Here is a 27,026-nt window from a genome sequence, read left to right as displayed (position 1 = left end):
CTTTTCAAAGAGGTCAATCAACTTGAACATCACCGTGGGCCCACAAAATGCCCTCAGGCTGCACATCTGCCCCCTTGTTACTGCTCTGAATGCTGACCTTCACTGTGTATTGAGTGCAATTCCAGTGTTTCATGCTGGCCTACTACCCCCCCCCCCCGGCTTGCGGTAAATCTTGTCATCAGCAGATCCCACATTAAGTGTAGATCACATTAGTGTGGATGAGGCCTCTGTATTTTTAAAAAAAAAAAAAAAACTTCCAATTGTACTGGTATACATCATACATTTATTAGTGAACAACCCTCTCAAATCAGCCACAACAATTAAAAAAAATATGATTGCACTACTCGGTAAAGCAGAACTAGCAACTTTCATTTAAAAAAAGTACAAATCTTAAAAATTTCAGTTTACAGATGTATATATAATACACTATAGCTAGTTATGTTAAATGCTACAAACAATGATTCCAATGGAATGAAAAAATTATAGCATTAAGAACCATTTCCTATATATAATATATATATTAGCTTTTCTTTTTTCTTCCAAATACAAACATGGCGAAAATGAGGTAACTGTAAATGTGCAAGTACCAAAGCAAAAAATCTTTCTAACACGGAACACATGCTCCTGGCCCCATCTGAAGGTCAGGCAAGAGCCCGGGGGGGAGGGGGGGCCAGGGCAAGAATTAGAACAGTAAACAATCCACTATCCCACCACAGCAAAAATCATTGGTAAACAATCAGTGGCATCTACAGAGCAATCAACAAATCACAAATCCTAAAGAACTTTAGCTGCTTATTGGAATACAATTTTGCACCACACAAGCTGTGAAGTTATTTAATTGGATCACTGAAAGACTACAAGATTCTGTCTTTTACCCCCCCAAATATTCTATCTATGCTGTATTAAAAGTGTCAGTGTGAGGCTGTGGGACATCCGCACTCAAGACTGTTTTGGAATGCCTTTAAAAATTGCTTAAAAAAATCCAGTCATATATTATGCATGAACCACTAGATTACCGAGCTGATAACGTATATTTTTGGCAATGCTGTCAAAAAGCTTTTAGGTAACATGGTCGACGCCATTTAGCACGTGCTTTTACTATGTTTCTGGTGGTAATATGTAACTGCAGCAAACATTTCCAGATCCAACTCATTTAAGTTGTACAAGCAGGTAGTATTAAACTTTGTAGGACATGGCAAGAAGTAGAATCATACAGCCAACGTTACCAGAAAAGGTTCCTTTTGAATTAAGCGATCAATCGGGGGCTTTAAGAGCACGCTGTCCCCTGCCGGCATGGGAAAATAGCAGCAGCATAGCACCTCTGCACAGTATGGCTTTCCGATGTCACTCGATGGCTGCGATAAAGTCCGACGTTTCATGTCTGCTGTTCCGACAAGCTGGCGTCGACGCCGCAGGGCAACGAAATCTTGTAGTCTTTCAAACATGTTACAAACATGTGCAGTACAATGCATGGCAGTTATCAGCTGAGCGTAGAGTCCCCAACCCCCGAACCCGAAGCCAACTAGAGCTAGCTAAAAAACCAGTTGGGAGCTGGTTGGACATGCATGCATATTGTGCACAATTAAATAATTCCCCCACCCCCCTCTATAGATGTCTTTCACTCAAAATACACACTTTTTTTTTTTTGTTTTAAATCATGCAAACACCTTTAGGATAAGTCTGGAAGTGGTTTAGGTAGGATAGTGTGTGCAAATACGCACATTTAAAATAGGATCACAACTTGTGTGTTTGTGTTTTCATTCAGTACAAGAACACAGTAACAGAACATTAACAGTTTAATATATGCTCTGATGGGTTGCAGTGACATTGCTTCTTTTTTCTCTCTGTTATTCTTTTTTTTTTTTTTTGTTAGCATGCCTGTCTTTAAAAGATATCAATTACTCTTGGCGAAATTGAGATTATGCTGAATTGGTTACACAAACTATGTACGGCCTGAGGAAAAACAACCAAGGAAAATCAAATATGTCCTCCTTCATGGTAACATTTTCAGTTCAGATTTGCTTTATTCTATTTTACTAAATGAAAGGCCCTGAGTGAAATTTATTTAAACTCACAATATATAAGCTAGTGAACAGATATGTATACACAGGTCAGTTACCTAAACTCTGGGCTCATTGAAATGGCTTTTCTCACTGGGTTCACTGGAGGCACTGGAGACGTTCTCAGCGGAACATGGCGAGGTCCCTTCGGCGGGAAACAAAGAAAGTCTCCATCTTTAGTGTTCACACTGCCAATAAGTGCCAGTGGGCAAAAAAGACCCTGCAACGTGAGAAATTTCGCGAACGTAGACACGCTGCTCGGCCGCAGCGTCAGCTTTGTCAGCTTAATCCATCCTTAAAGGCGTCTAAGCATTCGTCTGTGTGAGGAACGAGACCGTCTGAAGTGCTCCTTCCATCGTGCGCCGTGCGGTCCTCACACACCATGCAAGAATACGAGGATTGAGAGGTGACAAAGCTGCCTTAACCCCCACACATTACTGTACGTACCACGTTGGCGTGGTCTCCTCACTGTTCGGCTGGATTCCCCCCAAGATAAAACCAATAAATAACAAGACTGTTTAAAAACGTTGTACCATTAAAACAAGTGGACACAACAGAACGATTGTTTTTAACAGGAGTAATAATACTTTGTGCTTGTCTGGAGAAGGCAGAGCTGAGATCTTGAACGTGTCAACTATTTGGTTCCGAAACGAGGAGAAACCATGAACGCGTTGGCTGAGAAGCGGCACTCGCTGTGCGTATTGCTTCCTGCCGAGGCTCTGCCGTGTTCACGGTCTGCCGGAGCGCGGCACCACGGCCAACGCACATGTGCAAAGAATGGCGAGACCGGGGTCGTCCGTCGAACACGGTTCCTCCTGGTTTGACCAAGGATTCTTTTTTCCTAGCAGTGTAAAACACGGCGATTCGTAATTTAAATATTGCTAATCTACATCGACAGCCCATGCAAATGCCCGAGCGTCCCCCCAGATTCGGCGGTGACATGAAGCGACGCGGCAGATAAAGGGCAGGGCGGCGCGGCTAGGTGGCGTCCCTGCGCAACGTCCCTCCTCCGCCTGCCAAAGTGCTTCGCTTCGCTCTATGGGCGGTAAAGCTTACGGGAGGTTGCAAACCAACGCGTGTTCAGTCCTTAGCGTGTTTTCCTTTTACCTCAGGCCTGAAAGAGATACTGCACCTGTTACCACAGCAAGTCAACACTTTCACAATTGCATTTGTATATTAAAAAAGAAAGGAAAACAGGGAAAGAGCAAAATAACCCATACATTATTGCGTAACATACATTATGAACAACGAGTCACGCTGCCCCATCACCTGTACAGACATGCATCTCCGGTGGTCAGACGTGCCCCAGCCAGCGGTCCTGTTTGCCACCAACCACGTTCATTCGTAAAGTCTTCTCTCTGTACGTCTGCTGGCTGCACGAGCCAACCCCCACAGCCGCACTCGCAAACTCCTCCACGGATCACTTATGCATCACTTGGAATGACTCCCAGCTACAGGAACAAAAAAGCGACTACACAGAAAAGAAAATGGGACTCTGTTTCCTTGAAGCTGCGACTGAACAAAGGACATTACGAGATAAATCTTTGGAGTCTTGGCGATACAAGGGCGAACGAGAGGCAGAGGGCAACTCCGGACAACTCGTGTCTGTGTGGCTGTCAAATGCGGTAGCTTCCGTCAAAGGGACACAATGAGCCCCGCATACGATCCTACTTTACATTGCTTGTTGCTCACAATGGGGAGGGCGGGACGGGTCTCTTTCCGATTTGCAGGGGAATGCGGGGCTGGTGGTGGCTGTTCCAGTCTCCACGTGAAAGACTCCGTTTATTGTGCTGTTTCGCCATTGAGTAGACAACTTGTGGACTCACTCGACGTCCCTGTGGACCTCGGATGCATCAGCTCGACAGATTGGACAAGTGCGATTAGTCTAAAACACAGGGAAAAAGGTTAAGCACAGCTAACGCCTACTTCTGAGTACCGATGCAGTAATACCGAAAAACATTTTTTAAAGAATTAAACTCTAACTATGCATTATGCATAGGATCACATCTTCCAATTGTTTTCAGGCTGTGACTTATCAAGAGATAGCATCCAGTTGCCGACCACGTAAACATCAACAGCCATAAATTTACAGTGTAATTATTCATAAGCAATTAAAAAATATGCATATTTTAATTTAGTATTTCCTTCATTTTAATGATGTTACCAGCGGTTTGCAGTCGGGCAATTTTGGCAGGTTTTTCTTTATCTTTGTATCATAAATGAATATTCCATGCTACAATGTCGAATTCATGGCTAACTGCTCTGTTCCCCTTCACTGTAATTTATTGACTAATTTATTCATTTTTCTGCTGCAGTACATGCACATTGAGACTTTATGGTTTTTCTTTTTATCTTTATAAGAAATATCTTTTTATAAAACTACTACAATATTAAACTTAGAATAAATAAAACCAATAATTATCACTAAATCTTCTACTTCCACGCACCCCGTAAGTTGCAAATGGAACAAATTTCTGATTGAAATTTACATTTATTAATTTAGCTGACGCTTTTTTCCAAAGCGACTTACAAGGTTAAACTACTTACAATTATTTACCCATCTATACAGCTGAGTAATTTTTTTACTGGAGCAATCTGGGGCAAGCACCTTGCTCAAGGGTACTACAGATCAAAGTGGGATAAAGCTGTATAAATGGGTAAATAATAGTCGCTTTGGAGAAAAGCATCAGCTACATGAATAGAAGGCATGTAATTGAACTTTTATAGGTACTGTAATTGTAACAACAGATTTTCCAGAAATTAAGTCTTTATAATGCAAACTGAAGAGACGACTTACCTTTAGCCATTTGTCAACACACTTTGCGTGAAACTCGTGGTTACAGGGCAATACTCGAAGCAGCTGCCTGGACTCAAAATCACTAAAGCACACGACACACCTAAAAGAAATAAGATAAATGCGTCTGAACATATTGCCACAAAGCTTTGCTCATTTTATCTATGCACGTAAATAGTAAGCAAGGAAGAGTTCTTACAGGGTTTGTTCGGACTGGTGGTTTTCTGGGTTGAACCTGTAGGACGGAAGCTGCTCTATATCGGCTTTGGTGAGCCCACGAGGTTTGGCCTCGCCGAGCCTCTCAGCGAGGTTTAGTAGCGCCTGCAGTTGGGCACAGCGGGCAGCACGTCAGCGTGAGTGCTTGGCTCCATGTCAAATACAGCACACACAAACACTCATTTGTTTATTATTTGTTATGTATCCAATTATATTGAGGAGAAAAATGGAGCAACAGCAGCAGTGATACACAGAGGAACTGCAGTATATAACCCACTGTTTCTCACTATTTGGTGACGACGTTATATGGAACAACAACAAAAGGATGTGGGAGATTCTGGAGTGGAGCTGAAACAACATCTCAACCACCAAACACTAGAGGATGGGATATGGTATGGCACCCCTCCCACAGACGTGCACAATTTATGCCAAGGCACACTGGGGCTGTGGTGGCAGCTCATATCGACCCAAAGCCCTACTAGCCCACTATCATTCTGAATTCCTTAACCCTGCTCTCAATTGCCTGTATTTTTTTTTTAAAAAAAAGCTTTATCATTATTAAAAACAATAGCAAATCTTCAGTTATTGGTGCAGAGGATTGTTTCACACGACATGAATGAACAGCAAGCGTGTTCGCACACCTTCACCAGAGCATTTGTACCGACAAAGTCACGCCACACGTCTCTCTCACACACTCTCAGCTTTACAGTGGCTACCTTTCTTTTTTTTTTTTTCAGCGAAAAGGAGCTAAATTAATGAGGTTTGTGAGCAGACTGCACACCAAATGAGCGCTCATCAGCATCTCTCACTCCTTTCCTGCATATTTCTGACTATAATTACAAGGTGTTTTCCGCAAACATTACTTGTGTGTGTACACTGGCCCAGTGGACAAGAAAAGGCTGAATTACAACTCTGCAAAAATACAAACACTTTCCCCCAGTTTCAAAAAAGCAAAAGTGCACTGTGTTAGCTTTTTTCTACGATATGTTCGCAGGGGACCAAACGTGACCTGTATCTACCCAGTGAGTTAAGAGATGGAAGTAAAGAACAGCCAAACAGCAGGAATGTAGGGCCACCTTGAATTAATTCATTTCCACAGCGTTCACTGATCAATAAGATGAACACTGTGTTTATGGGACGAAGCACAAGCTTAAAAATACTTTGAAAGGCTGCAGAGTATACTTTAATCACCATATCCCACATTTTTACCCAATCTATTATGCAAATGACATATCAGTAAAACTGAGCAATATCAGTATTATTACCAACACCCCTCAATGCAAATAAACCGTTCTTCATCCCCTTACGTAAGTCAAAAGTTACGTATGTTGGATTCCAGCATCCTTCACTATCGTTGATACGGCTAAACCTTGCTCCCGTGCTACAGATAAGGAAGTATGAAGATGGAGAAAGATTATTATTTTTTTTTGAATTTCACCTCCAAATCAATTGCTGTACGCTTGCGAGACAGCTCTCGTCTTCCTTCAAGTGCACGTTTACCACCAGGCATTGCGAATAATGAAAAGGGTAAAAAAATAAGGGAAAAAGGCACTACACCAAGGAGAGGAGATGTGTTCACAGCTCAAAATACGAGGGAAGTGGGAAGATGCAGCTTCCTGCCTTGTCTGGCTACGCCAACTTGCGCTTAACGTATTTCAGATGTTTTGCGTAAAATAAAAGTGCTATCCGTAAATAATGTGTATGCCGGGAATTTTTTTAATGTAAATCTAGATTTATGCAGGTCAAATTTATGTAAGCAGAGGAGTGTCTGTACTTGTGAGCTGAGTGAAACATTACTTTGGAGTAATAAGGAAAAACAAATTTCTTGGTGCCGGTTGTGTTTGTTAGTTAAGGAGTCACAGTACTTTACACTTCCATGTGTAGCGGAAGCTTGCGGCAGCATGCCTATCATACCCATACAGTTTTATAGTGAAAGGGGGTTACACTTATGTTTGGCTTTGGTTGCGATTTCAGATCCCAGTCTCTACGAAAGCTACCACTCCACTGTTACACACCTGTGTGCCAACATGCAGGTCCAAGGGCAGCCTGGGTAAGGTCAGAGTAGAGAAGCTCACCTCATAATTCTCCATCTCTACGTCATCCACATCCAGGTCCAAGCTGATGGCAGGTCCTACTGCAGCTGGAGGCACAGGAAGCATTGAGCTGCGTAGAGAAGCACACACACAGGCACGCACGCACGCAACACACACAAAAAGAGGCAACTGCTGAGTGAACGCCACACTGGCACTGCCTGGGAAATGCCAAGCGGCTCATACAGCAGGAGTGGCCGTGAAATATAGAAAAAAGCCCCGGGTAACATATTTGCACTGAACTTCCTACCAAGAGGAAAACCCTGTGTCAAAGCTAGGGATAATATATGATAAAGCACACATGTGGTCATCCACTACTCACAGGAAGTATGGCAGGAAGCTAGGGTAGTAGGTTGGAGGTGGTGGCGGAGGGGGCAAAGGCTGCTGTAGTCGGTATCGTTGTCCACTGACACGTCGTGGCAGAATGTGCGGGTATGGCTAAAAAAGGGGAGGCAGAGATAGCGTCATTGAAGGAGACCGTATTCCACCTGTGAATATGTGCTCAGTTTTCTGGCACCAACTTCTCAAACTAATTAGTAACCTTTAGCAAAACCCCATTCAATGAATGTAAGGCTACTAAGATCTCTGAAAAGAAACAGCTTTTATATACTACAATGTCATTTTCTTCTTTACATACATTTTCGACAGTGACGTGAAAAGTCAGGGCGTCGGAATAAAACCCAAATGAACAGTTCAGTGACTGACATCTATTCGACGTGCTGAAACACGTTTACATGAAGATACTTCATATGCGGCACATTTGAGAACTTTTTTTGTGAAAACAATAAAAAAAAGTTATGGCATTTAGAAAGTGCAGCACTACAGCAGCCATATTAGTGGCTGTGGTCCAGCATAAACATCTTGTGTTGTTGACATTCATTTCTCTGATGGTTTTCACAATGTCAGGTTTGTACACTGAGCTATTTCTGCTGATTTAGCCATTTATGCAGCTGAGTAATATTTACTGCCTTAATTCAGAGTAAGTACTTCAATCAATGGTCCTGCTTTGAGCAAGGAGGGGGATTTGGCGGCAACTCCAACCACTGCGCACGCTGTATGTGGCAGCTCTCTTTCAGCTGCGAAGAAAGGTTGCGGACACTGACCACTCCGAAGGGCATCTCCTGATGAAGGGGCTCCTGCGGAAGGTACTGCAGGGGCACCGACTGAGCCATTGCTGGTGGGTGATGGGCTGCAGGGTACGAGAATCCCCCCACGGGATGCTGCTCCCCTCTCATTTCCACCTCGTTTTCCACCCTCTGCACAGGCTGAAGAGGCAGTTTGGAAAACACTCTTCACATTTTTGGCTGCTATGACAGGAATTCAACAAAAACGTGCACATGCATCATGTTTATTCTTCTGCATATCCCCCCACTTTGGAAGTATTTTCAATCCCCCTCAGTCTGTGTGGAGTTTTCCCCAATGTCTGCGTGGGTTTCCTCTCACAGTCCAAAGACATGCTGTTCATGTTCACCCATAGTGTGTGAGTGACAGAAAGAGTGTGTTCCACTGATGTATGGATGAGTGACCCAGTGTCAGCAGTGTACCTAGCAGTGTTAAGTCACCATGGTGAATAAGGTGTGTGCGGTGATAACACTACATAGAGCTCACTGGAAGTCGCTTTGGAGAAAAATGTCTGCTAAATACATAAATGCAATGTAAATCTGTTCAGCAGTAAACTCTAGTTGCACTTTGCTATGCAAAGGTGTCACAAACGACATACAGGAAAATGACACACAAACTATTCATGTAGCTGACGCTTTTCCCCAAAGTGCCTTCCGATATTAAGGTAGTGACAATTATTTACCCATTTATACAGCTGGGCACTTTTACTGGAGCAATTCTGTGCAAATACTATACTTAAGGTACAATACACAGAAAAATCGACACACAAACAAAAAATAAACAAGTCACAGAGTCAACTTCAAACAACACACAGACAAATACAAATGAGAGACAAATGCGAACGACACACAAAGTAAACCGACGGCTCCTTCCTCGTTGTTTCCGTACATGATGTGAGTGTGAAAGGCAGTGTATTAGAGGTGGCGCTCACCATGCGAGGGTGCTGCGGCTGCAGCGGGACAAACTGGCTTAGCGGTGGGAGGTGCGGAGGCTGGTGGGGGGGCACCGGCGGCGGGGGAGGGTGAAGTATGAAATGCTCGCTGGAGATCAGGGGCGGGAAGGCTTGGTAAGAGATGGGTAAGTGCTGCATTGTGCAGGCCTGGATGAGCTGAGGGCAGAAAACACAAACACACACACACACAACGTTTCACTGAAAGGCCTTTATGTTTTTCAAGGTTCACCCCCGCAACAGAGAACCCTCCTAGGACCCTAGTTACAGTCATTCTTCACCATAACTATTTCATGCCACAAGCAGTGAACGATGAACAGAATGCACAAAAGTATCCCTGAATACTGAGTGTGTTGTTAAAGTTGCCTAGAATGGTCAACAGTAGGTGGGAAAGGTGGGTACAGAGAACACCTCACACTCCAGCACTTCCTTTACACACTTCTCACACTCACAGGAAGAAGAGGGCACCAGAGCAGAGCGTGCCGTCCACCGAATATTACCGAGCATGCTGGGAGCTGCTGAGCGTTGCACCCTGGGATAGGCTGGCCAGTGTGTAGAGGAAAACCATGTGTTGTCACCGTGGTAACCGTGTATGATATTGGGACCGGTCCCTGGTGCATCTGGAAAACACACACAAAACGTGCAAGAATCCTTGTAGTACAACTGAACTCAAGGCTGTCGGGACAGACTCCTGTAATTATTAACAATTCAAATGAGCCAAACGGTATATGTTTATTAATTACAAATGACTGCACAGCAGATTGTTCTCTGGCCTATTTATCTTGTACATTTTAACACCAAAAAGTATGGTTACATTTCTCAAACAGACCTGTGAAAATATTCTGTGCTATGATTTCTAGTGATATTTCTAGTGATTCCATTGTTACAACCATTATTAGATAATTCTTTTTAAATTTACACTTAATCGCCTACCTGACACTTTTCCCAAAGGAACTTACAGTGCTAAGCCTCTTACAATGACTTCCGCCCATTTATACAGCTGGGTACATTTTTACTGCTCCAATTCAGAGTAGGTACCTTGCTCAAGGGTAACAGCAAGAGGTGGGACTTGAACGGGCAACCTTCAAGTCGAGAGGCAGCAGCTGTAGCCACTAAGCTATGCATTGCCATAAAATTCTTTTTACCAAAAAATATTTATTTATTTAAAAAAGAAAAAAAATTAAACAAAAATCCAAGACAACCCTAACCCAAAAACCCATCTTGATTGTTGAGCCGGACAGGAAGAGCTCAATAATGTAGACACCCAGTCTGGTGGTGTGTTTGTGTGTGAGCGGGCACCAAAGTGGCCACCTGGCTGAGTATGCCTACCTGCTCATGGAGATCCACCATGATGGCGTTCTGCTGAGGCGGGTGAGCGGCAGGGTGCAGCATTCGTGGCGGTGCGCTGGTGTGACTGTACAGTCGGGACTCATCTACAGAAAGCTGCTGCTGCGAGAGGAGAGGATGGTGGAAGTTCTCGCCCGGGTGCAGTATGGGTCTGTCTCGTCGCCCCCACTGCCGTCTCACAGGAGGACTAGGGGTGGAGGCAAATGCAGACAAGCTCAGCAAAGCACCAGAGCATCTCATTATCCAACCTCTCACGTAGTCCATATTGCCTTGACCCAACAAAGCGACCCCAAGCGAGCCTTTGGACCACATGGATAGGAGTGAGAAATAAATACTCCAGCACGAGTGGTGAATGAACTCATCTCAAACTTGCATATCCTCACACGACAACAACACAGAGCAGAGCTCAATGCTATCAAGTATCAATGAATCATCCATTTTGCCAGTGAAAGTGCACTGTGCGATGTGTGTATTTCTCCACTGCATTCATTACGCCCTCAACCGGGACAGGGTACAATAATGAAGACCACACTGTTTCTGTCCCCATGCTACCGCCTTGTTTTGGATACCGTATGAAAGCCAAAACTGACCTTTGTGACATATCTTATTTGGCAATAATTAACCCTGGCACAGGGAAGTAAGAAAGGAAGCTGGAAACACGGGGCTGAATCGAAATGGAACACCAAAAGACTGACACACCACTGCAGGGTTCAGCCATGTTCCACCTCTTCTACCCCCAGTGAAACAATGCACATCGCGCATGCCAAACATCTCATATATGACCAACTGACCACAGTGACCATGTGGCTCCGTGCAGCAGGATTTTCTATCGACATAGCATTGTTTCCGAGGAGCAGTGCCCTTGTCACGACGGGACCCCCTTTCAGCTGGACTGGAAACTGAACCGAGCCGCCGGTCACTGTCTCCACTCGAGCTCTTGGCCCTTACCGTTATCCACAGGAAGCAGGTACACCGCTAAAATAAAACAGATCCATCCAAACACACTAACCACACACAAAGAATACGTACGTTTCGACAAGCTAAAGAAAATTAGGAGAACAAGTGAATCATGTTTTAACGCAGAGTGAAAAAGCCACATTCACATGAAACACGGGAGTCCATGCCACTCTCTTCTAGAAACTAGACTTGGACTGCTAGGTACAGTGCATTAGCTTGTCCATTTTGAAATTTCTCTAAGTGACAAAGGGCTAAGGGCCGAACAGTCAAAGTGGATTTAACGTGTGGTTTCCACGGTAAGGTTAAGTCCTATCCCCCTGCCTTCTTCTACACGTGTCTTTGGAATGAACCCAGGGAGAACATGTAAATTCCATACAGACTGAGCCGGATGGAAACCCAGATCCGAACCACAACCCAGGTGCTGTGAGGCACCAGAGTTACCTGCTGTGCAGCCATGGGGTGCATGAGCTGCTCGCCTGTAGCTCCCACCTGGCAGTCCACAAAGTGTCACAAACTTTCAAAATACTTAATGTTACTACACTGTCTCCTCAATTTATGATCACTTAACTTACAACTTTCTGAACAAGCTGTGAAGGCAAAGGAAAGCCATACCCATCAGTTTAAAACCTGACACAATAATATGCACAGAATTCTTTTGCAAGGCATTGTCACCACAGATTGCTGTGTGATTTGATCTACTGCTCCTTTATCATAAATAATACTAAATGAACACTACATTAAAAAGATTGTGACAAAGAATAAAAAGCAGGCTCCATTATTGTTTGATTTATTTATTATACATTATTTTAATTATTATTGTTGTTATAATAATTAATGCATTATCAGAAACACATTTTCAAATGTAGTGTAGTGGTTGTCCAGAGGCTAGCCCAGAAACACAGGGCGGCATACACAGAACATGTGAACATTAAGCCAGGATTTAAAGGCCTGGGTTTGAAGTGGAATTTCTCTGTTTTTTGTATATTCAAACTATGACAGGAATTTTGCATGATTTACGGGGGGGGGGCTTGAGTGGGGGGAAGCTGAACTTGCTGTGGATCGGGAATGGATTATTCACTTTCCCACTTAGGTCGATGCAAAGAATTCACCTCAGGAGAATATGTGCAAGCAGAGTTTTGCGAATGAACAACGTGCTGCACTTGAGGGAAGCCAAACTGCTGAGGTCACACGGTGCAGCAGCGCTGCGAAGGGACCCACGACACTCACCTTCTCCTGAGAAGCACTGGGGTGCTGCAGGGCTCCCCCAAGAACCTCCTCTGATTTAAGGGGGCAGTTGGTGGCCGCCTATTGACCGTGACTTCCCATGGTCGCATTGGTGACGATGTGGGGACGAGTCAAGCTCCAGCGCAGCAGAAAGATGGTGCTTGAGGCACTTGTGTCTCGGAGCCTCAGATTGTCTTCACTCTGGCTCAGAAAGGAGAAGGAGCACACAGACTGCGTCATCACACGAGCTCCGGCTGCAACCTCCAATTCAGGGGCACTTCTCTGACACACGTGGGCATGAGTACATGACCCAGCGGGCACAACGCACACATCGCATCATTTTTAACGAAAGCGGAAAACCGGCCTCATCGTTTCTGTGTCAAAATACTCTAAAGATGATCAAGTGCAGTAGCTATCTGAGCACAGTCAACATTCAGAAATCGAAACAAAAGCGTATGTTGCTAAGAGCACGTCAGTGTTTTGTGTCCACCTCACCTGTCGCCAAAATATACACATAGCACATACATTTTTTTATACGGATATACTGAGGAGCGCACACACAGCCTAGGAGTTTATCTACACTCCATGTCCCATCATCATGTGATAGCAAAAAGAGGGGATCTCAGCAAAGGCCTCCTCTGTGAAAAACAGACTGAGAAAAAGTAACTGAGCAAAAACTAGACACAATAGTAGTCACTATAGTCAGCAATAACTGCCTGGGGAAATTATTAAATAACTGAATAAAATATCTCAAATGTACGATGAACAAATAAGGGAAAAACCAGTGGACAACTTCCGTTTTTCAAAAGCGTGGGGCTAGATTTTCACCGAAATACTGCTATTCGCGTTTACAAAAGAAAAAATTTAGACACAAACACGGGATCCATCGAAATCGATCAAATCGGAAACGACTGATTTCACTTTGCAGAATTGATTATTTATGTGCGTAGAAAAGACTTTTCTCTGTGGATGCCGTTACAGTTAGTCATTTAAACACCACGTTTTTATTTGTAAAGGCCGTTCACACGTTGGTGTGTTTGTGTGCGATACATCTGCATTAATCGGTTGAGTCTGTCGATGTGATAGGACGTTGCTCTCCCATGGTGCCTTGGGCTAAGCACCACAACGTTTCTCGACAGTTAAATTGAGTTTACTGTGCGCTGTCCCTTTAAGGGCGTCCCCGGGAGGCCGGCCAAGCCACGTGCGCCACGCTCGGAAACAAAGCAACAACAAAGAAAGGGCTAGCGAGCCGCGGTGCCCGCGCGGGTTCTTTGGCCATCGCGAGTGCAGATCGCTCGCGCCTCCTTCCCGTGCCCGCTCCGCTGCTTTTACAGAAACACGTGCGTTCGGAGCCACGTTCCGTGTGTTTGTGTGCATACGAGCTCTGGCAATGCGAGCGCGCGATTGCCGCTGGCTGCTGCGCGAACAAAGACGCAGCAACGGCTCACACACTCGAGTCGTGTGCGTCCAGCCGCGATCGCCCCGACCTCACCAAAAAATCACCCCGTTTTAATCAAGAGAAGAGAAAAGCCGAGAGAGCTGTACGGCTCCACTCAATGCCGGCCCAGTTCGGCTCACCTTCGCCTTCGGACGGTCGGGAGCGCAGTGCCAGTGGCTCTACGGCGGTGTGCAGGTGAGCGCTACCGCCTCACATCTGAACCGCTGCGAGATTACGGGCGCTACGAGCTGCCACTTCTTCTTGCTCCTGGTTTTCTTTGTTTCTGCTGCTCCGCTCTGCTAGTCGCCAAGTGCGAGGCAACTGCTCCCCTCCGGTCGATGCTACAGATCCGCCGTCGACACACCACCCTGAAAGGAGAACTGCTCTTAGAACTACTTTTCCGCCGACTCTCCCCTTACTTCTTGGTAGTACGAAAAAGAAGCAGTTTGCACCACGCTCGCGCACGCCCCACCGACAGCCGCGAACACGGGGACAACCTCCGCTAGGGGACGGCGGTGACGTCACGGACTACGCTGCGTACGGACGAACGGCCACGTGCGCGCGACCTACGGAGGCTGTTCATGCCGCTACCAAGGGCAGTACGCGAAAAGTCGCGTACGCTGGTCGTACGTCATGCAAACATGCTGTACGGTGGCACGCGCGACTAATGAATGGCATCGTCACGCGCTGCGCTCTGGGTTCGGATGGAAGCGCGGCACGGACAGCGTTCTTCACTGCTCACGTTTATACCGTTACCGGCACTCAGCGAAAAATACAGGCGCGAACACAAGGAAATAATGCTCCTGACTGGCCCGAGAAGCCCTCTAGGATCTGTCCCTCAAGCCAGCCTTCTCAGCAGCATGCTTAGCGTCCCCCAGGCTGGCCTTCCCCCTCCCTTTTTCACTGCCCAACAAACTTACCCCGTCCCCATTCCGTTTCAACAGCGGTTAAACACTAATTTCACTTTTTACCCGCCACATTCAAGTATTTACAACAAGCTAATTTTCCCACTCAAACTCCCAGTAATGCCGGTCGTTACAGTACGTATTTTGTGAGGCATGACGCAGATACACAATCATGTGCCCTCAGCTGTGGTACCAGTGCAGGGATTATAAAGCTGCACCTGGATCATGAAGGAGTGCAGTGCTGAGCACCACTTTTCGGTGAAGAGTGAGCAATGCTTTGCCCCCAACAGCTCTGTGGAGCAACTGCAAGAGAACTTAGACATTGGCACTCTGCCTTCAAAACATGGGCTCAAACACTCATAGGGAGCCAGATGCACAGTGCGGGATAGTATTTAATTTGTGTAAGACTTACACCTGAGAACATGGATGCATGGGGGGAAGCACAAAACCCCAGAAGGCTGTGCACACCCCAGCTGGCAGTAGCTATGAAACCGTCACAAATGCACTGGGAAACTTTACACCGGCTTTTAAAAACGCAAACACTACTGCCCAGAGTTGTGCGCTTAAAAAAAAAAAAAATCAAAGTGCCTTTCTGTGACTTGTGTTGTTTCCTCATTTAAGTCGATTACAACGTTAAAAACAGCACTAACACTGACATCTGGCATATTTCCCACATGTATTAGGTCCTCGAGTTCAAAAAGATGACCTTTATCCAATTTTATGCAGCTACTCGTGCAATAAACATCGTTGCGTAAAGTGGAAAGAGACAAACTAAGTTTACTTAATCGTGTGTCTGCAACTATGTCTCTCTCTCCCCTAATGTAATGCACAAGTTGTATTTCTCTATATACGTCGCTTTGGAGAAAAGCTTCTGCTAAATGAATAAACATAAATGTAATTGTGAATTGTAACTGTCATTCCACTGAAATACAAGAGTGCACAAGATGGACAACAAAAGATAATACAAGAGACAGCTACACCAATGTTTAAAGGTATACCATCTACTCGATAGATATCAGTCTGGATTCAAAGTTGGTCACTCGACAAAGACGGCGCTCCTGGCAGTGTTTGCTCTCCAGTCGGCCAGAGCGGCCTCCCTCTCCTTGGTCCTCATCCTCCTTGACCTGTCTACAGCATTTGACACTGTCAATCACCAGATTTTATCAAGTGGTCTGGCAGGACTCCCGCTGTTACCCTCTGCCTCTCTCAACTGGTGTCCCACAGGGCTTGGTACTGGGTCCTCTGCTCTTCTCCATCTACACCTCCTCCCTTGGCCCTGTCATTGCCTCCCATGGATTCAAATACCACTGCTACGCTGATGATACCCAGCTCTTCCTCTTCTGTCCACCTGGAGCATCAGACATTTCTAAACACATCACTGCCTGCCTGTCGGACATCTCTGCATGGATGTCTGATCACCACCTGCAGCTCAACCTCTCCAAAACAGAGATCCTACACCTCTCAGCTGGCCTGTCTTCCTGCCATGATCTCTCGATCAAACTGGACAACTCACTCATTTTGCCTACCTCCTCGACTAAGTGTCTGGGAGTGATGATTGACTCAACTCTTTCTCTCAGCACATAGAAGCCACAACCTGGACCTGCAGATACATCCTGCATAATATCTGCAGCATCCGTCTTTATCTCACAACAGACTCTGCGCAACTACTTGTCCAGGCCATGGTGACATCCCGTCTGGACACTGCAACTCTCTCCTGTATGGGCTTCCTGCTACTGCCATCAAATCTCTACAGCTGATACAGAATGCTACTGCCCGAGTTGTTTGACTTGCCAGAGTGTTCCCATGTATTTTCTCTACTCGTTTCTCTGCACTGGCTTCCCATAGCTGCTCAGATCAAATTTAAGACCCTGGTTATGGCCTACAGATGCATCAATAGAACAGCTCACAGTTATCTACATGTAAATGTTTTTATGTGTCTCACACACACGCACACAGTGACTGAAGCCGCTCGTCCCGAGCGGGGTCACAGCAAACTGGAGCCTAACCCGGCAAAACAGACTGTAGGGCTAGAGGGGGAGGGGGGACACCCAGGACGGAACACCAGTCCGCTGCAAGGCAGCCCAAGCAGGACTTGAACCCCAGACGCACCGGAGAGCAGGACCTGGCCAAACCTGCTGCGCCACCACACCCCCCTATATGTACCTCAAAAAAGAAAAGAAAAAAAATTGTACAACTGGACAGCAGTATATAACATTTTAAGTTTTCACTCTTGGACTCCTTGATTCAAGTAGCATTTTGAAATCACCACAAGCTTACTATTTAGTACAGATAATCAAGTGACATGTATCAACATGTAAAAGTAGGGCAGTCTGAAATATTTCTGTAGTAAATGCTCTCTTTAAAAGTAAAAATTCTGCTCAAGCAACTACAAGAAAGATATCTGAACATCATATACATAAGAACTGCACATCTCGAGAGCCTTAATTTTATGAAGGAAATGAAAGCGGAAAGGGATTATGGATTATTGGTGCAGCTGTTTGAGCACAGCAGTGCTGAATAATTGTCTTTTACTACGGCCTCATTCTAGGGATGTGTAGTGGAAGCATTTCCAGCACTGCACTGTCGTCTGCACACTTCGCAGGCCTGATCCTTGATGTGGTGCCCCCTTTGTTCTTTTACTTACACCGATTGACCCGTTTATACAGCAGGGTTGTTTTTATACTGTTCTAGGGTGCTACAGCACAAAGTGGCATTGAACCTGGGACCTCTGAGTCCAAAGACAGCAGCTCCAACGTGACACCCCCACCTGAGACTGTGATGACATGTGAACATATAGTTTTGTGCAAACACTGAATTGCAGCTGCACATTTCTGCTGCTAAGCTAAAACATAATGGTAAATTGTTATATCATACATTTACATTTATTAATTTAGCAGATGCTTTTCTCCTAAGTGACATACATCTCATAAAAAATACAATGTGTGTATTACCTTAGGAGAAAGAGACATAGCTGCAGATGTGTGATTCTTAAGTACAGTTAGTTTGTTTCTTTCCACCATATGCACTGACATTCATCACACAAGTATCTCCATAAAACTTTACCAAAATATTGCCGATTCCTAATTACCTTCCTAGTAACAATGTTACCAGGCAGGGCTCACCTCAACCATGTATTCAAACTGCTGCAATTGACAGTGGGAAGCAGCTTCTTGGCAACTGAACAGTTCTTTTGCGTACCTTTGTGGTGAAGAACCTGACTATGAACAAATATTTCCTTACAACACTGTATTTCTGGTCCTCAGTTTGTTTTCCAGCACTGATCACATCCCCATACAGACATTCCTGGAACTATGGATACCTTCAGATTTTTTTGCAAGCACAATATTTTTCAAAGCAGTAAATTATTGAAACACCACATGAGAAATGCCTCCGTCTGAACTAAAGGACAAAGAGCTACCAAATTGTCAGTGTGCACCAGCCATACAACAGGGAGTTTAAAGCAACATGAGGCTAACATGACTTCCCACGAATCCCCCCTGCTGGTCTCTCTCCACTGGCTTCCTGTAGCTGGCCGCCTCAAATTTAAGACTGGCTATGGCCTACAGGGCTGTTAATCGACCTGTTCCTTACTACCTACAAAGTCTGATCACGCCCTAGGCTCCTCCACCTCTGGCACCTTGGTGGTCCTGCACATATGAGGTCAAAAATCAAAAGCGTGAAGGTTTTTAGTTCTGGCTCCGATGTGATGCAATGACCTCCCCCTCTCACTCTGAACTGCGGAATCTCTCTACATTCAAGAAGGGCCTCAAAACATATCTCTTTTGAACTTACTTCTTCCCGTGCTCTGTAAACACGTATACGTTATTTGGTTTAAAAAAAAAAAAAAAAAACCCACACACAAACTACTTGTGTAATGTGTATACTGGTTTATATACCATGGCAAGAACACTGACAAAGTGACAGTATGTTCCCAAAAAACAGAAAACAGGACAGCAAAAAGAAACTGCAAATGGGAATCAAAGCTCAAAAGAGAAAGACATATTCAGTCTGACGTTTACCTAAAATCAGAAAACAGGCAACTGAATCCTGGATTTCCTCACCGACAGACCCCGGCATGTGCGGATTGGCAGAAACACCCCTTCCCCACCGACCCTCAAACCTGGCACTCCACAGGGAAGCATCCTGAGCCCAGTGCTATACTCCTTGTTCACACATGAGTGTGTGGCCAGGTACAGCTCCAACACCATCATAAAGTTTGCTGACGATACCACCATTGTGGGTCTGATCACCAACAATGATGAGACAGCCTACAGGGAGGAGGTGGGGCTCCTGGCAGAGTAGTGCCAGGACAACAACCTGTCTCTAAATGTCAGTAAAACTAAGGAGCTGGTGATTGACTTCAGGAAACAGGATACGGCTCATGCACCCATATACGTAGGAGGGGACATTGTAGAGAGGGTCAACAGCTTCAGATTCCTAGGAGTCACCCTCACTGCCAAACTCACATGGACTGAGCATACAGCATCAACCATCAAAAAGGCCCATCAACACCTCCACTTCCTCAGGCATCTGAAAAAGCCAGGATGTCCACTACAGTCCTCACCACTTCTACAGGTGTGCTGTGGAGTCCGTCCTCACGGTGTATCACATCCTGGGGTGGCAGCTGCTCAATACAGGACAAGAAAGCCCTACAGAGGGTGGTCAAAATAGCTTTATTTAGTTTTTTTTTTTTTTTTGTCCATAGTCTGTGGAGAAGCATTCAAAAAGAATTTCACAATACTTGCACACAGTACTTGTACCTATGACAATAAACTTGAAACTCGATTTCCTCAGACTTCAATGAACACCACAGCACGAGCTCAACCTAAACTGTACGTAATGGGTCTAACACACATTTATGGTATGGCTGCTGTTAAGAACCGGCTTGTGTCCAAGGTGTAGACAGCTGGGAATAGTCTTTTCATGTTGGGCAGCAAGTTATTTTTGAAAAAAGCCTTTGCCAGGTGAATTTTCACAAGTTAAAACATAATTACCATTGGTTTGAATGGTCATTTTTGTATTGCAGAATCCCAAAACTGACATTCACGTGTGCTAAAATATCACCAAATCCCATTGAAAGGGACACAATTACTTCAGTAGTTAACATCAGTCATCATAACACAAGAGTGCATTTTTGACCCTGCAAATAGCCTACGGCTCTCTACCTGCACTTATTGAGCTCTTTCATAGCTATTATATAGCGCGCACACAAAACATACACTCACGACACTCAATGTTATGTATTAATTGAGCCTTTAATGCGAAAAATGAGAGTGAACACGATAGAAGTCAATGAAAACAATGCAAATGAAGCGACACTCAGAGAAGAAGCTGTCACGGTCTGGAGAGTCCACATGGGTCCATGATCAGCGAGATGATCAAAAATGATAGTAAACAGGGCCGATACAGGGAGAGAATGCAGTACAAGCCAAACTAGAAGTGAGAAGAGCACTTGATGGCGCCGCTCTTACACTGCTCACCTGAAGGGAGGTGTGTGAAACTGATAGGAACTGTGAAGAAATGCCACGTGAGCTCAATTAGGGGTACTGAATTTAACTCGTCGTAGTGAAATGCTCACAACATGAGGGATGTTTCTCTTGGTATGACTGTGAAGAGCACAGAACTAAGACCACTCAGCAGTGGAAAAAATACTATAGTTTACCATGTCACCCTTTCCTACATCCAGGCAGGTGCATCAGTGCAAACCCATAGAATGCATTCAGCACACACACACGCAGCACGATGGAGGTCAGCACCCCAAGTGCAACCACTGAGCAAAAATAGTCTTGAAAAACCATGACAGCATATGCTGAACAAGGAGAAACTCCATCAAGAGAGGAACAGTAGTTCTGAGACAAAACTCATCTGCGGGAAATGACAAGAACTTAAATTAGCTGTAAATCTCTAAGAAAGATTGGGCCTCAAACATGACCACAACTGCGTCAAGAACTCTGTGACCCCATCTCATCAATGCCGAGCTTGAGGAGCTTGAGAAAGCTGATGCACCTGTATCGTACCCATTGCACCCAAGTGCATAATCCTGGAGTGCAGAGCATGAGATGTCGATCTTTCATGTTTGTCCCTACATGCAGGGATCTCTTAGAAGAAAACTAAATGAAGCCTTCAACCCAAATTGTTTTCAGCTGTTGAGGAACAACAATAAGAATCCATCTTATGAGCTACTGCACTCAATAACTGCTCTGTACCACAGTATAATGACCAAGATCATGAAGTCTTTCGAACAGACCAGGGCCAACCATCATGTTCCCATATTGTCAGACAATGAGAACCCCACAGACAGCATTAAATGGATTTAAAAACACCACAAAGAAGTTACATGACTTCCACATTGAACTTGGGGAAGTTCTGGAACACAAGAGTTCACCTCCTCCATGTTTTAAATAATTTAAGGCCTTCCTTCGGGAACAACGATCTAGTATCACTACATACAATTCAGGACCCAAAGGGCAGCATTTAAACACGTACTGAAGCTGTTCTTAAGAAATATGATTGCCTACTCTTTCATTTACTTGAAATTTGTATATTCTGTGTTTTTTCCTTTCCATTACTTTGTCCAACCACTGCAGAGCAAGTTTTGACAATGTATTCAACTAATTTATGATTCAAAACCTACAATTTGCAAAAGGAAAGGCAGCGCAAGGAAAAAATAGCTAACACAGGATAAAATATGTCTCAAAAGATTTGGGTGTCTACATCCAAATGCATTGTCATCAAGAAAAATGCCACTATGGAACCTTCAGATTCTTGTAACTTCCTTTCCATTCATGAAAAAGTAGAACAAAACTGAAGAGGTCCCTGCATCCCTGAATTATCTTAAATCTGTATACTATGGAGATGCACAGCCATGACAAAGCATTTGCCTTTGCTTTCTCCATTTTTTCCATGTATGACAATGAATTCCATCAGATCTTACAACAATAATACAGTCTTTCCACAGAACAACACACCATATGGAGGGATGCAGTGTCTTATGCCCCGAATATCAGTTGTTCCTGATGTTTCCCATCTTCATGTACTATATATACACATGCATGTAAACTTAGTATATGTATACATTGTTCTATTTTACAAAAATGTAAATAAATCTGCACACACATATGTTCCTGACAAAAATGCAAGCTAAAAAAAAAAAAAAAAAAAAAAAAAAAACAATGGATAACATGGACTTTGGAACATGCAAACAAGAGTCTGCTTTGCAAACTTTGAGAGAGGGAGGCACTGAGGTTGGGTCATGTTTATATGCATCTCAAAAAATAAAGTATTACTAAGAAGGTGATTTGGAATCATGGATACTTGGATAAAGTTTTATGCAGCTACTCGTGTGATGAACACTGGTGCATATGGTGGAAAGCAAAAAACTAACTGCACTCAAGAATCACACGTCTGCATCTAAGTGTCTCCCTACTAATGCAATGCACAAATTTTATTTTCTATGAGATGTGTCTCGCTTTGGAAAAAAGCGTCTGCTAAATGAATAAATGTAATGTGCCACAGTGAACAGCAATGGGCCTATACACATAGCTCTTCTGAAGGCACATTTTGCAAACATTTGCACACACGTACACAGCTGTATGCACATATCTATGTATACATTTTTAAAATTGTTTTCTAAACACCTTTTCCCCCATTTAATTTCTTTAATTTAGAAAATATATATATTTTTGGCCACTCTTTATTGTTTCTGTGTCTGATGTTCCAGGGATCAATTGTATCAGATGAGAAAGCTCAAGTAAAAAACACAAAAGATGTAAATTTATATGGCAACCCCACATACCCCTGTGAAAAAAATAACTTCTCAGAGTTAATAGGTTGTGTCACCTTTGGCTGCGTCACCTTTGGCTGCAATGACTGCAACTGAACACTTCTTATAGTTGTTGACTAGGATCTCACATTGCTGTGGAAGAAATCTGGCCCGTTGCTTAACACAGAACTGCTATAATAATTACATTTATTCAATTACCTAATGCTTTTCTCCAAAGTGACCTACAATGTTATCCTACCTAGAGTTCTTCCATTTGTGCATCTGGGTAATGTTACTAGAGCAATTTTAGGATAGCCACCTTGCTCAGGGGTACTACAGCCAAAGGTGGGGATTGAACCTGCACCCTTTGGCTCCAAAGACAGCAGTTGTAATCACTACATTACCAGCTGCACCCACTAATTAACACCATTAATTGTGATTATGATGGTCATACATGAGATAATACTGAAAGATATAAGGACCTGGAATCAAAGATTGTCAATTCTCAGGTGATGTAAATGTTATCCTGTGATTATAACTGTTGAATAACAGATAAACCTTTATGTTGCTACTCATGTGATGTACATTGGTTTATCTGGTGGAATGTGACAAATTAACTGTGCCTTAGAATCACATATCCATGTCAAAGTCTCTTTCTGTTGATGTAAGGCACTCATTGTATTTTTCCCTGAGATGTACATCACTTTGAAGAAAAGTATCTGCTAAATTAATAAATGTAATGGTACAAAACAAAATAAAGAGAAATGTCATCCTTACAAACATGCTTTCAATGTAGTCTGGATTAAAAAAAAATTTTTTTCCCCAGTTATTTAGAAGCATTTTTACCTTTAATAAGTTAAATTCCCTTTAGTTTATGCAAGTAATTGCCTTTCTCTTTGTTGTCATTCGTTACTGAGGAAAGGGTGAACCCGTATAAAACAGGCAGAAAAACTTTTACTAAGTTTTACTATGGCAATGTCCACAAATATCTACCATCTTCTTTTCCTGCTGTACTTTCTCTGTTCCTGTCTGTTTTTCCACTGGCTCCTCATGGTACAAACATCCTAGTTGCAAAATTGTATGAGATACAGTAAATAATCTGGGGGAAAAAAAAAAAATGTATGTTGTTCACTTGGCTAAAATTTCAGTTGAGAGTTGCAGAGTGAAAGTCATCCCTTGTTTCCACTCCTGGCTTTTAGAGTGTAAGTGTGGACTTGCCTTCATTCAACTCCTTTCCAGTGTTGACAGTTGGTGTCTGGTGTTCCTCAGTATTGGTGATCAGAGAATGACAAATGCTCCCAGTTTATGGGATAAGCTGGTCAAGAACTGACAGTGTAAAAACTTTTACAAATTAATTTCAATATAGCCTAAAGTTAAGTCTTACAATAGCAATATGCAAGACTTCTACAGAACCTATGCAGTACATCCACAAAGGGGGTTTAAACTTTTACCATTTGAAGAGATAATAAAGAGTAGCCAGAAGCTGACAAATACCAGACCTGTATATATAATGAATGGGTCAGCAAGCATTGCAGGACTGAAGAGGAGATTGTGGAAATTAGATGCTGATTTTCAGTAATATTAAATTTCTATTTTTAAAAGCTGCTTAAAGTATTTTGTTTGTTAGTTTTATCTCAAGTTTTACTGAATCTAATCATGAAATAAACAGGAACAGCTGCTGGTGATGCAGTGGTTAAGAGTTGCTGCCTTTGGACCCAAAGGTCACGGGTTCGATTCCCACCTACCCCTGAGCAAGCTACTTACCTTACATTGCTCTAGTAAAAACTTTTTTATCCATCTGTGTAAATAATTGTAGGTAAATTAACAATGCGTTGCTTTCGAGAAAAGCAAAGGCTGCACCGGTTAAATGATTAAGGGAACTAATAATTCATTAGTTAGTTAGCGGTACAACTCAGCTGATTTGGGAGTTTTTACAAAGAAACTGAAACAACACGAGACTCAAGCGAACCCGAGTGCGTACGAACTTGTATGTAAGTGTTAAGAAGTACGTGGAGAGCTACACGCCACACACTGCATCTGGACGAGTTCGAGGAAAGTGGGGCGGGCTCCTCCACTAGGTCACAAACACACGGCCGACAGACCACGGCTCGCCGCTCTTTTTGTCTGTCCGTTCGTTCATCCGTCCGCCCGAGCAGATTGTATTCCAGCTTGAATAACAACACGGGACACGGAGAGCTGAACGGCAGCACTTAGTGTGCACAAACAAACGGTCCGGGCTCGCGTTCCCACTCGGGCCTCTGGTTCGTCCCCGCGCGAGGCGACAACCACCACCACCACCAGTTGTTATTGCTATTACACGTTGTGCGTGTCGACGCGCCACTGCACCGCGCCAAGGCTTCTCCGCCGCCCTCCGCAGTGCGCGCACAGCCGCGCAGCAGGGAGGTTACCTGCGTGCCCGACGTGGCGGGGACGCGCCCGGCCCCGAGCGCACAAACAGGCCCGTGTAAACAGTGGAGCGCGACAGCGTGAGGAGGGGCTCGCGGCGCGGCGCCGGGGGACAACCAGGCGGAATGCGGCCGCGGAAAAAAAAGGAGGGGAGAAAAAAAAAAAAAAAAAAAGACGAGCGGTTCGGTACCTCACAGACAGCGCAGACCCCCAGTGGCACGGAACGCGCGTGCCGAGAGCGCGCGGGGACGCAGCTCAAGCTCCGAGCTTTGACCGTTAGCGTACGAGCATTCTGTTATTGATGTACTGTCTTGCCACATTTCTCATTTCGTTCACATTTCCAGGCTTCGGCGACGCCGCGAGCCGCTCCTGCTAAATGGAGCATTCCGGGACGCCACCACCGCCGGGGGGAAGCGGACCTGCGTTTACCACCAATCTTCCGACACGTCTTAAAATGACACCCCATTACGAACCTAGATGAAAAAACACGTTTAACAATGTATTGGTTTATCTGTAACAAAATAAAGAGGACACATGCACGACCGTACACTTACTTGATATGCGGGCGGGTTCGAAGTTTCTCCCCCCCCCTTTGGTAAGCGCTTGAGCGCGCGCACACTATTATGGCAAAGCTACCGTAAAGACCGTATTAATGCGAGTCGAAAACGTCTCAATGTCATGTTTCGCTCATTAAGAACAAATTCACGTTCGTAGGTCAGCTACTCATACATGCTTATAGAAAGCATATGACGCGAATGCAACGCCTAAAAGCAGGTATTTGAGGCGTACTCCTCTTTGCGGACATTGCAGTTCCCCTGCTGTCGCGTTTGCAGGATCCCATTTCGAACTTATTCGCTGCTCATCTAGTACAGTAGTGCAGTGTGAGTCGCCGTCTATGCGCGCCACACAGAAATACACTGACGTCATCCGCTTCGCTTGCATTACGCAATCCCCCCACCGGTGTGCGCTGTCCTCGGGCTCTCCTCATTTCTTACAAGCTTACCTAAATGGAATTCGTCCTTATATCGATTGTTAAAATGTTATTGAGTTTGAGCAAGTCGAAACGTAACGTCCAGACAGAAAATGAGAAAGTGTGTGCACCATACATGTGGAAGAGGGAAGACTGACATGACTGTTGTGGTCCACGCAGCTCACACTTGGGGCCCATGAGGAGAGCAGCCAAACACTGGATGCAGTTATTGGTGCTTTCAAAAATTTTTACTTCGGTAAAAGTGCTCGTTCAAAAACTGACTGGCCTAAAACTGAAAAGTACTAGGTCAAAAAACTACTCAAGTACTGAAGTTACTTTGACTGAAATTAAATTTTTTTTTTTTTAAATGTTATGAACCACCAGCAAGGTTAACATGTAAAATGTGTACTTTTAACTCATCTTTTCAAGAAATTAATTGTACTGTGCAAAAATGGATATTGTCAGTTATGCTGATCAAATAAAACACCAAAAAAAGACCACAGCCTACCATGATTTAACACCCCTTTATCCAAGCCAAGGTGGCTTACAATTTTAGGTTTGTATACCTAGCTGTTTGCAGATATTACAATATACCCATTTATACAGCAGGGAAACTTTATTGTATCAGTTCAGGCTAAAGGCTTTTACTAAGGATACTATAACAGGAGGAGCTATTCAAGATGTTGCCCAGTATGATGTTATATTCTTCATCTGCTAGTTTAGCTGACACTGTTAGCCAAAGTTTACCACTGTATTTATACAAGAGGAGTTCAAAATGAGGTAAAA

At 44.2% G+C, this 27,026-nt stretch overlaps 1 protein-coding gene across 7 annotated transcripts; it reads right to left on the bottom strand.

Moving 5' to 3' along the window:
- Nucleotides 1–1,313: 1,313 nt before the first annotated feature.
- rnf44 (ring finger protein 44) lies at nt 1,314–26,099 on the bottom strand. Of its 7 annotated transcripts, none has more exons than XR_001965904.1 (12): nt 14,338–14,704; nt 12,763–12,960; nt 10,561–10,765; nt 9,732–9,851; nt 9,214–9,390; nt 8,264–8,425; nt 7,483–7,598; nt 7,146–7,233; nt 5,054–5,175; nt 4,858–4,957; nt 3,330–3,945; nt 1,314–3,174 (listed from the first exon to the last, which is right to left on the bottom strand). XR_001965904.1 is itself a non-coding variant. In XM_018746911.1 (12 exons), the coding sequence occupies exons 3-12, from the start codon at nt 12,867–12,869 to the stop codon at nt 3,883–3,885; spliced, it is 1,260 nt and encodes a 419-aa protein (XP_018602427.1). In that variant the 5' UTR covers nt 12,870–12,960; nt 14,338–14,565; nt 25,825–26,099; the 3' UTR covers nt 1,314–3,882. The 7 variants fall into 7 exon arrangements, 6 of the variants coding, with proteins under 6 accessions (XP_018602427.1, XP_018602351.1, XP_029113196.1 ...); XM_018746911.1 differs by adding an exon at nt 25,825–26,099 and having other exon boundaries at nt 1,314–3,945; nt 14,338–14,565; XM_018746835.2 differs by adding an exon at nt 25,461–25,730 and having other exon boundaries at nt 1,314–3,945; nt 14,338–14,565.
- Between the last annotated feature and the right edge of the window lie 927 nt (nt 26,100–27,026).

This window comes from Scleropages formosus, chromosome 13 (genome assembly GCF_900964775.1).
Source record: "Scleropages formosus chromosome 13, fSclFor1.1, whole genome shotgun sequence".
Taxonomy (NCBI): domain Eukaryota; kingdom Metazoa; phylum Chordata; class Actinopteri; order Osteoglossiformes; family Osteoglossidae; genus Scleropages; species Scleropages formosus.
The sequence above is the reverse complement of the archived record's forward strand: the minus strand, read 5'-3'. Positions and strand labels throughout refer to the sequence as shown.

Coding starts and splice junctions, on each gene's coding strand:
- rnf44 (XM_018746911.1), bottom strand. CDS start 12,869: ATGCGACCATGGGAAGTCACGGTCAATAGGCGGCCACCAACTGCCCCC. Junction 8,426..9,213: donor AGCCGCAGCACCCTCGCATG/GTGAGCGCCACC, acceptor CTGCCTCTTCAG/CCTGTGCAGAGGGTGGAAAA. Junction 4,958..5,053: donor CACCAGTCCGAACAAACCCT/GTAAGAACTCTT, acceptor TATTTCTTTTAG/GTGTGTCGTGTGCTTTAGTG.